Source organism: Leptosomus discolor, chromosome 4, assembly GCF_034619465.1.
Source record: "Leptosomus discolor isolate bLepDis1 chromosome 4, bLepDis1.hap2, whole genome shotgun sequence".
NCBI classification, from domain to species: Eukaryota; Metazoa; Chordata; class Aves; order Leptosomiformes; family Leptosomidae; genus Leptosomus; species Leptosomus discolor.
In genome coordinates this window covers 43681684-43693617 of record NC_141394.1, presented here as the reverse complement: position 1 = coordinate 43693617, position 11934 = coordinate 43681684, and the positions used below count along the sequence as shown (strand labels likewise).

The 11934-nt window shown below is 36.2% G+C and overlaps 1 protein-coding gene across 1 annotated transcript in view; it reads right to left on the bottom strand.

Annotated features, from left to right (window-relative positions):
* Positions 1–1192: 1192 nt before the first annotated feature.
* Positions 1193–11934, bottom strand: part of PDGFC (platelet derived growth factor C) — a 133341-nt gene continuing 122599 nt past the window's right edge. The window contains exons 4-6 of the mRNA XM_086464475.1: positions 7858–8065; positions 1995–2212; positions 1193–1309 (exon numbers count right to left, since the gene is read on the bottom strand). Coding sequence (XP_086320601.1) covers positions 1193–1309; positions 1995–2212; positions 7858–8065 — 543 coding nt within the window. The remainder of the gene's footprint in view (positions 1310–1994; positions 2213–7857; positions 8066–11934) is intronic.

Below are 11934 nucleotides of genomic sequence, written 5' to 3'. Positions count from 1 at the left end.
GGCTGCAAGCCCCTGGGCTTCTTTTCTTATGTTGCAAATCACCCTACTTTAAAGAAATTAAAGAGTTAAACTAGCCAGAATGCATCTATCTATGCTCATTTCTTTTCTACCTGAACAAAGGCCAGCATGGAGAGAGGGAATTTTTAGAGTCAGTTTCTGAAACCACTTACAGTAATGCCTGTCTCCCATATTATCAGTGTCATGGAGCTAGTAAGCTTAGAGCTTCATCCACACATCTCTGTATTATTACTCTGCATCCAGGTAAAAAACTGTATTTTTTCACTGTGTAGCAACAAACTGCAAAGAGATAATGCTCATTTCCCATTGTAACCACATATCTGTTCCTCCAACTGTATAAATCTGGCTTTAAAGTCTCACAAAACTAAAAAATAGTTGATCTAGGTTGTAATAAAAAAAGAATATTAAATACCTTTGGTAAAAATAGATATATTTAACAAGTTTAGAAAAGCAAATAGTTATATTGTCAAAAGGAGAGTATAAAAATGTACACGATAAAAAATAACAAACAAACAAAAAATCATCAGCCATAGTAGTAAGAATAAAGGCGCTGTTCTTTCCAATGTTTGCTTCCTTAGCTCACATTATTGTCCAGTCCTCTTTCTAAAAGGCAGGAGCTTTACTACAGCATATGGAAAAATCCGATCCTTCCTACCAGCATTAGACAAATTAAGCTTAATTCAGAACAAGACAGTCTGTTTTAACCCAAGTTTATACAACAGAGAACGCTTCGATTTAGTAGGAGTAGTTGAACACAGAAAGAAAGATTCGAGGTGTTTTCAACCAGAGGCCGGATGTACTGTAGATGTAGAAATGAGACAGCCAGCAGGATCAAGTCTCCATGATGCGAGCCTCTTAACTTTATTTTTACTCCTAAATTATATATCCATGTATTGTCAAGAAAATTGTGGGGGACAAAAACAATACATGTATTTTAAATCCCTCATTGATGCCTTTCTCCCATCCTTTCACTGGGCCTCCAAACAGAGCTGTCACACAACATATAATCCCAGTTTGGCTTCTCCTCTTTTTAGAGCTCACTGTAAATCTTGAAGATGGAAGATCCCCAAAGCAAACAACTGAGATTACCCAAGGAGATAATGCACAAGCCCCATAATAGAATCAGCCATTGATTGAATGTGCTTTGAAAGAAAATAGCACAATTAAATCATGTCTATCCTTCAGTATTCCCTTTGCACACACAGTCACACTCCTCGTGATGTTCCAAGGGTACATCTGTCAATGATTTATGCAATCCCCGGACACCAATCCTTGGCTTCAGCTGAAGAACCTGAAGGAGAAGAAAGCAAGCATCAAGAAAACAGCAAGTGCTTCATCACACACCTAGACTATGAGCTAGATTGCATTGGAAACACACTGGGTGACAGGAAGCATATCAAAAGAAATACGCTTTCCTCAGCTGCATTTCTTAATTTATTCCACCTACTAATTATTATTTTTGCTTTTACCTTGAGCCCTTTACAAAACCAATTAAAACATGTTGAATAGATACTTGCTTTTATCAAAGAAGATAGTCTTGCAATTTTGTATTTCTACTTCGTTTTATTTAAGGGGTAATAGTATAGTCAATGCAATGGAATTATTAGGTAATTCTGTAATAAATAATTTAGCTATATATTTATAACAATTGAAATGGACAGATACCTGTTCCTTCATAAAGTTCACATCTACCACTAGAGAAAGCTGAACAAGGAGGCATGGTTGTGATGTGTCTGAACTGCACCAGTAAACAAATACCTTAGGAATGACTTAATAGTTCCACAGAAAGTATTTTAACAAGGAATATATTACTTTTTTAATGCAACATCTCCATTAAAATGGTAAAAAAAAAGTTTACTACAAGTGCAATACATAAAATTTTAAAATATTAATATTGGTACATTCTTATAGTAAAAATAAATTCTTTAAATGGCTTTCAGCATTTCCAAACATGCAAATGTAAAAAAAGTGCATACCTCATGGTATTTTTTGGTGACTTTTGTTGGAACACATTGGCACTCATTGCAACTCTGATGACAACAGGCACAATTTCCACCACAACGTTTAACCAAAAGACACAGTGGCCAGAAGATGGTGTCAGTTCGCTTCAGCTCCTCCCTCAGTGACACTGAGAAGTTGCGAGGAGTACAGCTATAAAGACGCACCTCCTCCTTTAGGAGGTTGAGATCAACCACTGCAAAAAGACAAACAAACAAACTGGTGCTTTTCTGATTCGTAATCCGACTTCATTGGTGGCAAACCCACTTCAGCAGTGCAGAACCCTTGAGGAAAGTTCGTTTTTGTGCAGGTGGTACAAGTTCAGCACACAAGTATAATACTGCAGTTATACAAGTATCACGAAACCATAAATGGAATGATCTTTGTATAGGAACATTTGCTAATTATTTTATAACTCTGACAGAGTTGGTTCAAAATAAACAAAGCAAGCTTTGGCTACCAAGTTCCAAGAAATGTTTTATCAAATCAACCCTAATGGAGTTCCCTTTGTTTACACTCACACTCTGAGCTCTACTGTTGCTATTCTATATTAATTTTCGATTGCAGAAACACCCACAGCAATTAAGAATCCCGCAAACCTCCAAACCCATTTTTAATTCATTTTCATAAAGCATTCAAGCTTCCTCCCTGATAAAATTTCAATTATTGCTTCTTTGCAAGGGCAATATAAGTATAAGAAAGAATTAAACTCCTTATATCTAAGAGGAACTCACTTCTATGGACTAAGAACTTCAGGAAGTTATGACATCACAAGTGAATACTGTACAGACAACAAATAAGTGCACAAGTATGTGTATCTATAGAACTACTAGTATGCTTCATTTTTCCTCTTCTCCTTCACAGCAGCATATATATGACTTTATGTTGCTTCTCTAGGTTTCATTTTCACTTGATGAGTCTTAAATAAAATACAGCTCCTCTTTGTAAGCACCTGACTTGAAGTGCAAGTTAGAGATGTTAATATTTGGCACCAGTTTCCCTATAAACTGGTTCCACTGTATCACACTAAAGTTTCACTATGTCAATGGTTGAACAGAAGCTCATGAAAAGACCTGAAACAGGGCAAGCTCCTTTCGGCTCAGATCAGCTGCATAGCCAAGAAACAACAGGCCTTGAAAGGGGCAGATAAGACTGAAAAATATGGTTTTGTGAAAAAATTAATACATTTTCTACTTTGCTGAAAAGCAAGGTAATTTCATTTATTTCAGAAAAGCCAGAGTATAATGATCACGATCTGGGATCTTTTGTCTAAACTGATTCCCTCCAAAACTACCACCATTAAGGAACAGAATTCACGGGGATACTCTATCTGGTTTAAAAAAAAAAAAAAAAAAATAGAAACCCCTATGATAATAATGATAATATGGCTATGGAGATGACTGAAATAGAGGTCTCAAACAAAGCAGCAAAGACCTTTAAACCAACTGGCTTTGCGCTAAAACAAAAAGAAACTAGCAAAAAAAACCCTAGTGTATTGCTATTGCTTGACAAACACTTCATAGCTATTGCTAGCAGTTTGTAAATAAAAAGATTAAAAAAAAGCTAAAATATATTCCTGATCTGAATCACTGTCTAGAGAAATCCCTTTTTTCCCTCTACTGACTATGTAAAGAGTGTTTAAAAAACATGTAGATATGGCACTTTGGGACACGGTTTAGTGGGCATGGTGGTATTAGGTCAATGGTTGGACTTGATGATCTCAGAGGTCTATTCCAACCTAATGATTCTATGATTCTTTACACCAAGGAGAACTTCAGCCTATCAAGGCAAGATAATACCTCTCAATGCTATCTAAATACATAAGAAATAAAGAGAATTTAGAAGCTGCATTTCTTCAGTAGAAATGCTCGCTAGTACTGTCCCAGGAGCAGATCTTCGGGCAGCAATTTAATTCCATGTTTCTTCAAACATTTCTTTTGCAGACTATATCCATATACTGGCATCCATAAGTAAGTGTTTACTGTTGCAAAAGGTCAGTTAAACACACTGAAGCCTTTTCTCTGCCTCTGCTTACAGTGAATGCCAAGCTGGGGCACTTCATTCCATCACTATCAGGTTAACATAGGCTCCTAAATAAACAATCTGATTTCTAAAAGCAAGGAGTGTGTAATAACTCCAATAAAGTTACTGATAGGATGCCACCCTGCCTCCCACACTGCAACAGCATTCCTTGATGAAAGCTGAGAAGGGAGCAGAGGAAAACAGAGACAAAGCTTCCGGGGGAGAGATTCACTGTGAGAAATTAGAAATGATTTAAGCTCTTGTGATCAGCTAATAGCTCTAGGCTGAGTCATTTAGACAGTGGACATGTCCACCTCCATTAATCAAGGCCTGTGGATAGGAATGGAGAACTACTTTCTCCTGTTACATTTTACGAACATATAATAAGTGAACTGTCTGAATGAGGATAAAATGCCTAAAGCATGATGAGAGAAATGCTAGTTCTGCTAATACTTTCTACTGGTAGATTTCTACAGAGACTGACATGCTGGGTACAGTGAATTTCAGGAAGCTAAGCTTCTGCATCCTAACACAATGGCTGCTCAGCCCTTCACCATGAGAAATGGAAAACAGAAGCTGGGTGCTGATGCCTCTTCCAGCAAGCCCATCCACCAGTGGGAGAGAGACGTCTGCGTGGTGGTGTGCTTCTCGGTTACCTCCTGCCTACTAGCAGCAGCAGAGAAATGTGTCCATTTCCCAGTACTAGCTGTAGATATAACATAGAGAAAAGGGCAATGTACTAAAATGAACAGCGTGTTACACGTTCTGTCACAAAATTCAAAAGAATTTGAACTGAACCCCTCAGACCTGCAGACCCAAATTTTAAAAAGGTTCTGTGGAAGACCACACAATCAGCTCTTAGCAGTTATATTTTAGTGTGCTCTACAGTTAAACAGTCTTCAGGAGAGATGAAAAATGTCATGTGTGGTTTCCATGCTTTACAATGCACTAAGGTATATTGCTATTATACCTCACAATGAACCCTTGCCCTACCTTATGTAACTCAATTTCATTAAAAGGTCTGTGGCAAATTTATCTAGCGCTTATATAATCACTTCTTTGAAGTGTGTGAATGAAGCTGTTATTTTTTCAAAGAGTATCTGTCTGTCCAAAATTTATTTTAATACACTGTGGGCACAAAGCTAGATGAGAGAATGTATATATTCCCTTAAAAGTGTTTACTTAACCACAATAAAAGGTTATGTGGATTTCCCAAGTGCACTGAGTTACAGTACTTGTTATAATGTGAACATTTAAACACTCCTTCAACTTGGCTTCCACTCATGTATCATGTTTGACACAACAGTCAAAGTTCTTTTTTCTAGTACTAGCTTAGGAGGAATTGAAGGCTCTGCAGTAGCACATAAATGGGAAACACTAAAATAAAAATAAGTGGAGAAGGGAAAAAAGAGAGAAAAAAATGCAGATGGAGGTAGGTCTACAGTAAAGTCTGCTTCAAAAGTCTGTCTTCACTGGCACATACAACTGAAGTAATTCATGTTCACGCCAGCCTGAAAGCAACTGTGTTCTGTAACTGGCAATGCAGACGTGTATTGAGTACCACGGGGAACCCTCTTTCTCAAAACATTTTTCCAGCTGGATGCTGCTCTCAAAGTGCATGTGGGCACAGATAGCAGCAGGATGGTTTTCATTCCTAAGCACCTTGGAGATGTTCCTGGGAGTGTAAGTTTCTTACTGGCTCCTACAATAGGTCAGGGCTGTTAGAAAACCCCTAGCAAGGAAAAAAAAAAAAAAAAAAAAAAAAAAAAAAAAAAGTCACTTAAGTATATGAGAAAAGCATCTACTATATACTATGGTTGGATTGTGACTATTTCCTTTCTTCTTCTTAAGCAGACTTCAGAATAAGGTCTAACGATTATGCATAGACTTCTGTGGGAAGCAATGGGATCTTTTTTTGCACAGCAAAATATATTTGAATTATGTTTAATAATATGAAATAATTTAGGACTATATTTAGACATCAAAGCCTCTGAACTTGGTGTTTCTTCTTTCCTGGCTAGAAGTTTTTGGAAGCATTTTATACAGAGAAAACGTCAGACACAGAAGTTCTGTGGAATTTAGGTTGTCTAAATATAGTCTTTTTCATATAAATTATTAAGTAGGAGTAGAGGGCAATACTCTACACATAAAGTAACATATACTTTTAATTACATTTTCATTTAATCTAGATGTAAACTGATGTTTGTCTACGAAAACTGGACAGCAATTTATCTTTTACACTGAAATATTGCAAAAATACTGATCTAATTATAGAATCAAAGAGTTTGAAAAAAAAAATCATTTTAGGGCATGCACTTCTTCCAAACATTTCTTAAAAAGACTTTTAAATACACCAAACATGCTACTAGAAAGAATAAAATTAAAAAAAAAAAAAAAAAAAAAAAGGTTTGCTTTCCATATCTATTGAATATACTAACAGTTAATACTACGTCATCTCAACTGGACATATTTTCCACCTCAGGCTATTAGATAACGTACTTGGTAATGCAGTCTGAGGGTGGTCTCTTAAAGATAAATGTGGCAACACCATGCTATGTTTATTCAGTGGAAAAATCTATTTCAGCATCTAATTAGAAGTCTTTAAAAGATTTACTCTGATAACTTCTTTCTAAGATATGTCTTGCAGGGAGTTGGTTTTGTCTATATAGATGTTATCCAACACCTGCATTTTAGTTTAAGTAAGGTTTCACAAATTACATTTTGTTTTTCTCCCATTTACTGTATGCTTACAGAATACATTTGGCAAATACTGAATCTCTTTAATTAGGAAAGTGTTAAATGACTATCTGAAAGGTACAGTCCACTGCTGAAAGCTTTTGAAAGAGATTTCCCTCTCTTTCACTCTTGATTTAGTTGCTGTGTGCATAGCTGTAGCAATACAGGTAGGGTAGAAGCATTGATTTTTAGTCTCTGATCCAAGAATTAGCTGTAAAAAACTTAAATTTGAGTTATGAAAGGTTTTACTTCCTCCCAGTTCTTGCTGAACAGATGATAATCTAGTTTACATTTGATATCAGAGGAGTGTATTCAGTTATGTTGATATGTTTTCATTTTCATGCTGTATGGTGGGCAAAGAAGGAGGTATTGACTGCATGCTATCCATCCACACGGAATCCATAAACATGAGATAGTTGGCAGCATGTGGATGATATGCGGTAGAAAATTCATGAATGTCAAATGTAAATGGAAAAGAAATAGCTCCACAAGTCGTCAAATATATAATCTACTTTAGATCTGACTAAGCTGACAACTGCATGATCAAACTAGACACGGACACAGGGATTTCATGAGGTATCATGGAAGAGAAACATTTAGCTAATTGCTCTCAATTCATATGGTGTAGAGATTGGATTAATTCTAAGGAAATAAACCAATCATTCACACGATAAAGTAACTGTAAGAAATTGCCTACCCCAAACAAAAAATTAATTTTTTTGCCCTCCATAAAAAGAGAAAATCTACCAAGTTAGATTACATCACCCAGCCAAGATGCCCTGCTACTCTGTGGAAATAAAGATCTTCCAGGTTCCCTACAGAAAACTACCCTGCCTGCTTCTATTTTTTTTCGCCCTTTGTTACTTTATCCTGCTAAATTCCTTTGAGTTTCGTCATTGTCTTTTTATAGATAATATAATGGTGAGAATAGCTAACAACAATGATCTCTGCTGTATTTCTAACATATTCCTTTCTTGGAACCAAAATTCAAGATGAAGAATGCTCTTAATTACTGTTTGGTTTTTTTTTGTTAAGAAAACATACCCATAGAAAGCTGCAAGGCTAGACAGAAGAGTAATTTACCTCTTGATTTCCTCCCATGAATATATGCCTTTCCAAGAAGTTGCCACGTTGGCCTGTATAAATCTTCCAAATCCAGTTGCCACCGATCTGGTTCGAGGTACCGGATAAGTTCTTCCACAGTACTAAACCCAGCAACAGCATTGTTTAATACATCTAATGGTAAAGCTGATGGGGGTAGCAATGATGGGCTAGGTGCTTCTGTGTGGTGCTGCAATCAAAGCCAAGAGAAGAGTACCAGTCAGAGGGTTAATGGATCTGCTTTGATGAAGTGTTGTACTTTATGAAGTTACATAGCTGGGAAAGTTTATAGGTGGCTAGCTTGTTTCCAACATACAGTTTACCTAAGAAGACAAATGACAAGAGTCAAAAAGTACTTCATTATTCTTCAGCGATAATTGTAAACTAACGTCCACTAGACAGTTTTCCCACTTCTTACATTTCTAGCCTTGAAGATAGCATGCCACTATACCTGTTCTTTGAAGAAGTTCACCGAGTGACGGACAAGATTTTAGAAACAGAACAAAGAGTTATTTGAAAGTATGGCTCCATTACAGGCAATTACTGTAACCCTCCAGAAATCTGAGGAAACACACATTTCACATGCTGCCTTTCCGCTGAAACTTAGCCACAATCTTTGTCTTCTTGTCTTTCAATGTAAAATATGAACATACCCTAGTACAAAGATAGCAAATATTCCTGCTCTCATCTATAGATGAAAAAAAGCACCAGTTGTGTTTCATACAGTACTAAGAATTATGTTTCTGATTAAACAATAATGAACAGAGTAAAACTAACATCTGGCATTAGTATAATTAATTTTCCCTTAAGAAGAACAAAAGCATATTCCCAAGGATATAAAAAGTCCTCAAATGCTGAAATTGAGTACTGAAGAAGTCTATGTACTTTTCTACAGAACAAATCTCACTGACAAACTCACTGGATCAGGGGTACTCAGTCACAGGCAATTCAAGCAAAGTGAGACTTCTGGTTTTGCTCACTCTACAGTCTGTTTAAAAATTACACAATTAAAAATTGATTTGTATCTTCAAAAGAATAAAAAAGGGCAGGAAGGGAAGGTGAAGCAGGAAGCTGCTGCTGCACCGCCCTAAGTTTCTTTAGGCTTTTATATAGGCAGACATCACTACAGACATTATGTCCACAGTACTACCCTAGAGCAATTTATCTGGACCATGTAAGAAGGATGAAGAAAGTTTTGCACATGCTGCTAATTTAGAGGATGGGAAGGACAAGAAATCCCAAACTTAACATGCGTAGTGATATGTGCATCACTGCTCTTAAGTGTAGTCCATGTAAAATTTAGGGAAAATTTATTCACTATAAGTACAATCAGGTTTTAGAAAAGGTTGCCCAGAGAGGTTGCACAGTATCCATCATTGGAGTCTTCCAACACCTGACTGGATAAAGCCCTGAGCGACGGTCTGACCTCAAAACTGCCCCTGCCCTGAGTAGGAGGTTAAACTAGAGACCTCCTGAGGTCTCTTGCTGAATTTTTCTACAACAATCGTACAACATAATATTAAGAGTGAAGAACTGAATATTCCTCCAATAAGTGAACTAACATGCTTCTTGTCTCTTCCCTGTGCAGTGTCTGTTAGTATTACACAACATTTATATATATTTATTTATATATGTATTTTTATATATTTAAAAATCCTGATGCCACTTAATGTCAAAATGGCACTCTTCAATGTGAAGTGTACACATACTGTATTTTTTCCATCTGTAATGTCAGATCAATTGTATCCATTTACCTTTTCAAAATGATCAGAGAAACTGACAAGAAATGTAACAGTTATGCATGAAAAAAAATTGATAAAATAATCCTTGCAACACAACATACCAAACAACAGTTTTCCACAATACGTATGCTTGTGATGTCTGTATTTCATACCTATAATTATATTTTCCTTTCTGTGTTCTCAATTCTATTAAATACGCATTTTTGGTTTCAGCTAAATGTGCGGTTGAAAGGGCAGCAAATGGAAGTAACCACAATGCCTTTCCTATTTTTTGCTTCAAGGGGTTTTGTCTCTCCATCTTCAAGAAATGCAGTCATTAAAATGATCTGTGCTGCTTTTTAACTGGGAGTTTTGCAAAAACAAACCAAAACATAGATCTAGTGTGCTACTACTCTTAACTTTACCATATTTTCATTTGTCTAATCTAGCATAATTTCCAAGAGAGCGAGCGAAGTAGTTGCTTCCCGTTCTGTATGAATGTGGATTTCAAAAATTTAAAATACTTCTTTTCCTCTTCTCTCCACTGCCACATTAAAAATAATAACATGTTGATCCCTCTATTAGGTTATGATAATAAAGCAACATTCTGGTCTATAATTTAAATATTTGCTCTTAGCAAAACATGCCACTCAGCAAGTTCCAAAATAGTGCTATGACTCTATCATTCATATGGTCAAAAAAATAAATATTCCAAACTTTTTCTTCCTATTTTTCTCCACAATGATGTGCTTGTAACAGTCTCACTTCCTGGTTTGAAGGTGTTTTCCTAAGGTGAAAACCAAAATAAGGATCAAATGGCAGACACAATACTTGAAGAAAAATAAAAAACCTTCCATTTTGTTTCCAGCTGAAGAATTTATTTCAGTGTCTCACTTCTACTGGGATTTTTTTGTTGCCAGTGAAAAAGATGGTTTCCAGATGAAAATCCATTGGTCTAGAATCTATTTCCACATTTACAACTCGTGGACTTAGGTTATTCTTCATTCAGCTGGCATGTCCCTGAGTCAAAACGTTATGAGGATATGGTGAATCATTGCGCTTAATGGTAACACAATTAAAGTTGTCACCACTTTCTAATCATTCTCGCAGAAACCCGAAACATAAAGAAGTAGTAATTGAAACAGAAAAACTGCACAACTTTGAAGCTGAATATTTTAGAATAAAATAGTTAAAATCTCAATATTAAGAATTATTTTACCAATAATCTCTTTAGCCAATTTAAATGACAGCTAAAATATACCAAAGATTAAAGATAATTGATATCATAAAGCTATAAATTGTGTAATATAAATGGTAATTCAAATTATACTCTATATTGCTTTTACTTGCTAAAAGGTACTACTTATTTTTTGTTTTAAACCTTTTGGACAGAGTAACTAGAGCAGCATAACAGTACTCCTTCCTTTGACTAAAATTATATCTTGGAATTTTATGCAATTTATAATTTCATTCAGCTTTCTCAAAGGTGTTTTTTTTGTGTTCTACAAGCAACGTTTACAGCTGCAGTAAAGTTTTACTCTCAAAGAAGACAACCGGAGAAATGACCTAATGCAAGAAATTAAAACTCAACTTCACTGGTGGGACATACCTTTTAGAACAAGCAAATACAAAACTTCAGCATAACTCTGAAATGTAGCAGCACAGTTGCAACTTCAAAATGCTGAAATGCTCCTTAAATGGAGTTTTCCCTCACAGTATAGCAAGTCCATCACTTCTATTATAATTCCTTCAAATTAAATAATCTCAGATAAAAATCCATGTTCCTAGAATTTAATCTACATCGCTCTTGATGTTCCTACTCAGACCTTGCCTCCACCTGCATGCCTGACACAAACTGATGTTGTCAAGCCACTCTCTGTGCAGTGCTACCGACATCAGTACTCAGTACATCAGGGATGCATTTTCACTGCAGAATGGTGCTGTGAAAGCCTCACAGGAGGACCACCGATAAGCTCTAGCTGTTTTGCTGCACAACGTCGTGGAGAAAATGAAGATGATCTTACAACGAAGTACCAATCTGTCAACTGCACATCTATTCTACAGCTGCCATCACCTAACTTCACAGAACTATATCGTGTCACCCCTAACAGGGCAGCTAGCACCTAACCTTTGATATAACAGACATCTCTATCTGAAAGAGACACTTGCTCAGGCATAGCAGCTATCCAAAACAGCTTTCCTGATGGAGACCACTTACTGGGGAGTGATCTTTTCCAAGATTTTCTACAATAAATACTAACTGACAGTAAACACTTTCTGACATAGCAGCACATCCTCTATTAATACCAATGTTTTAGGCTTGATACCACCATTTTTT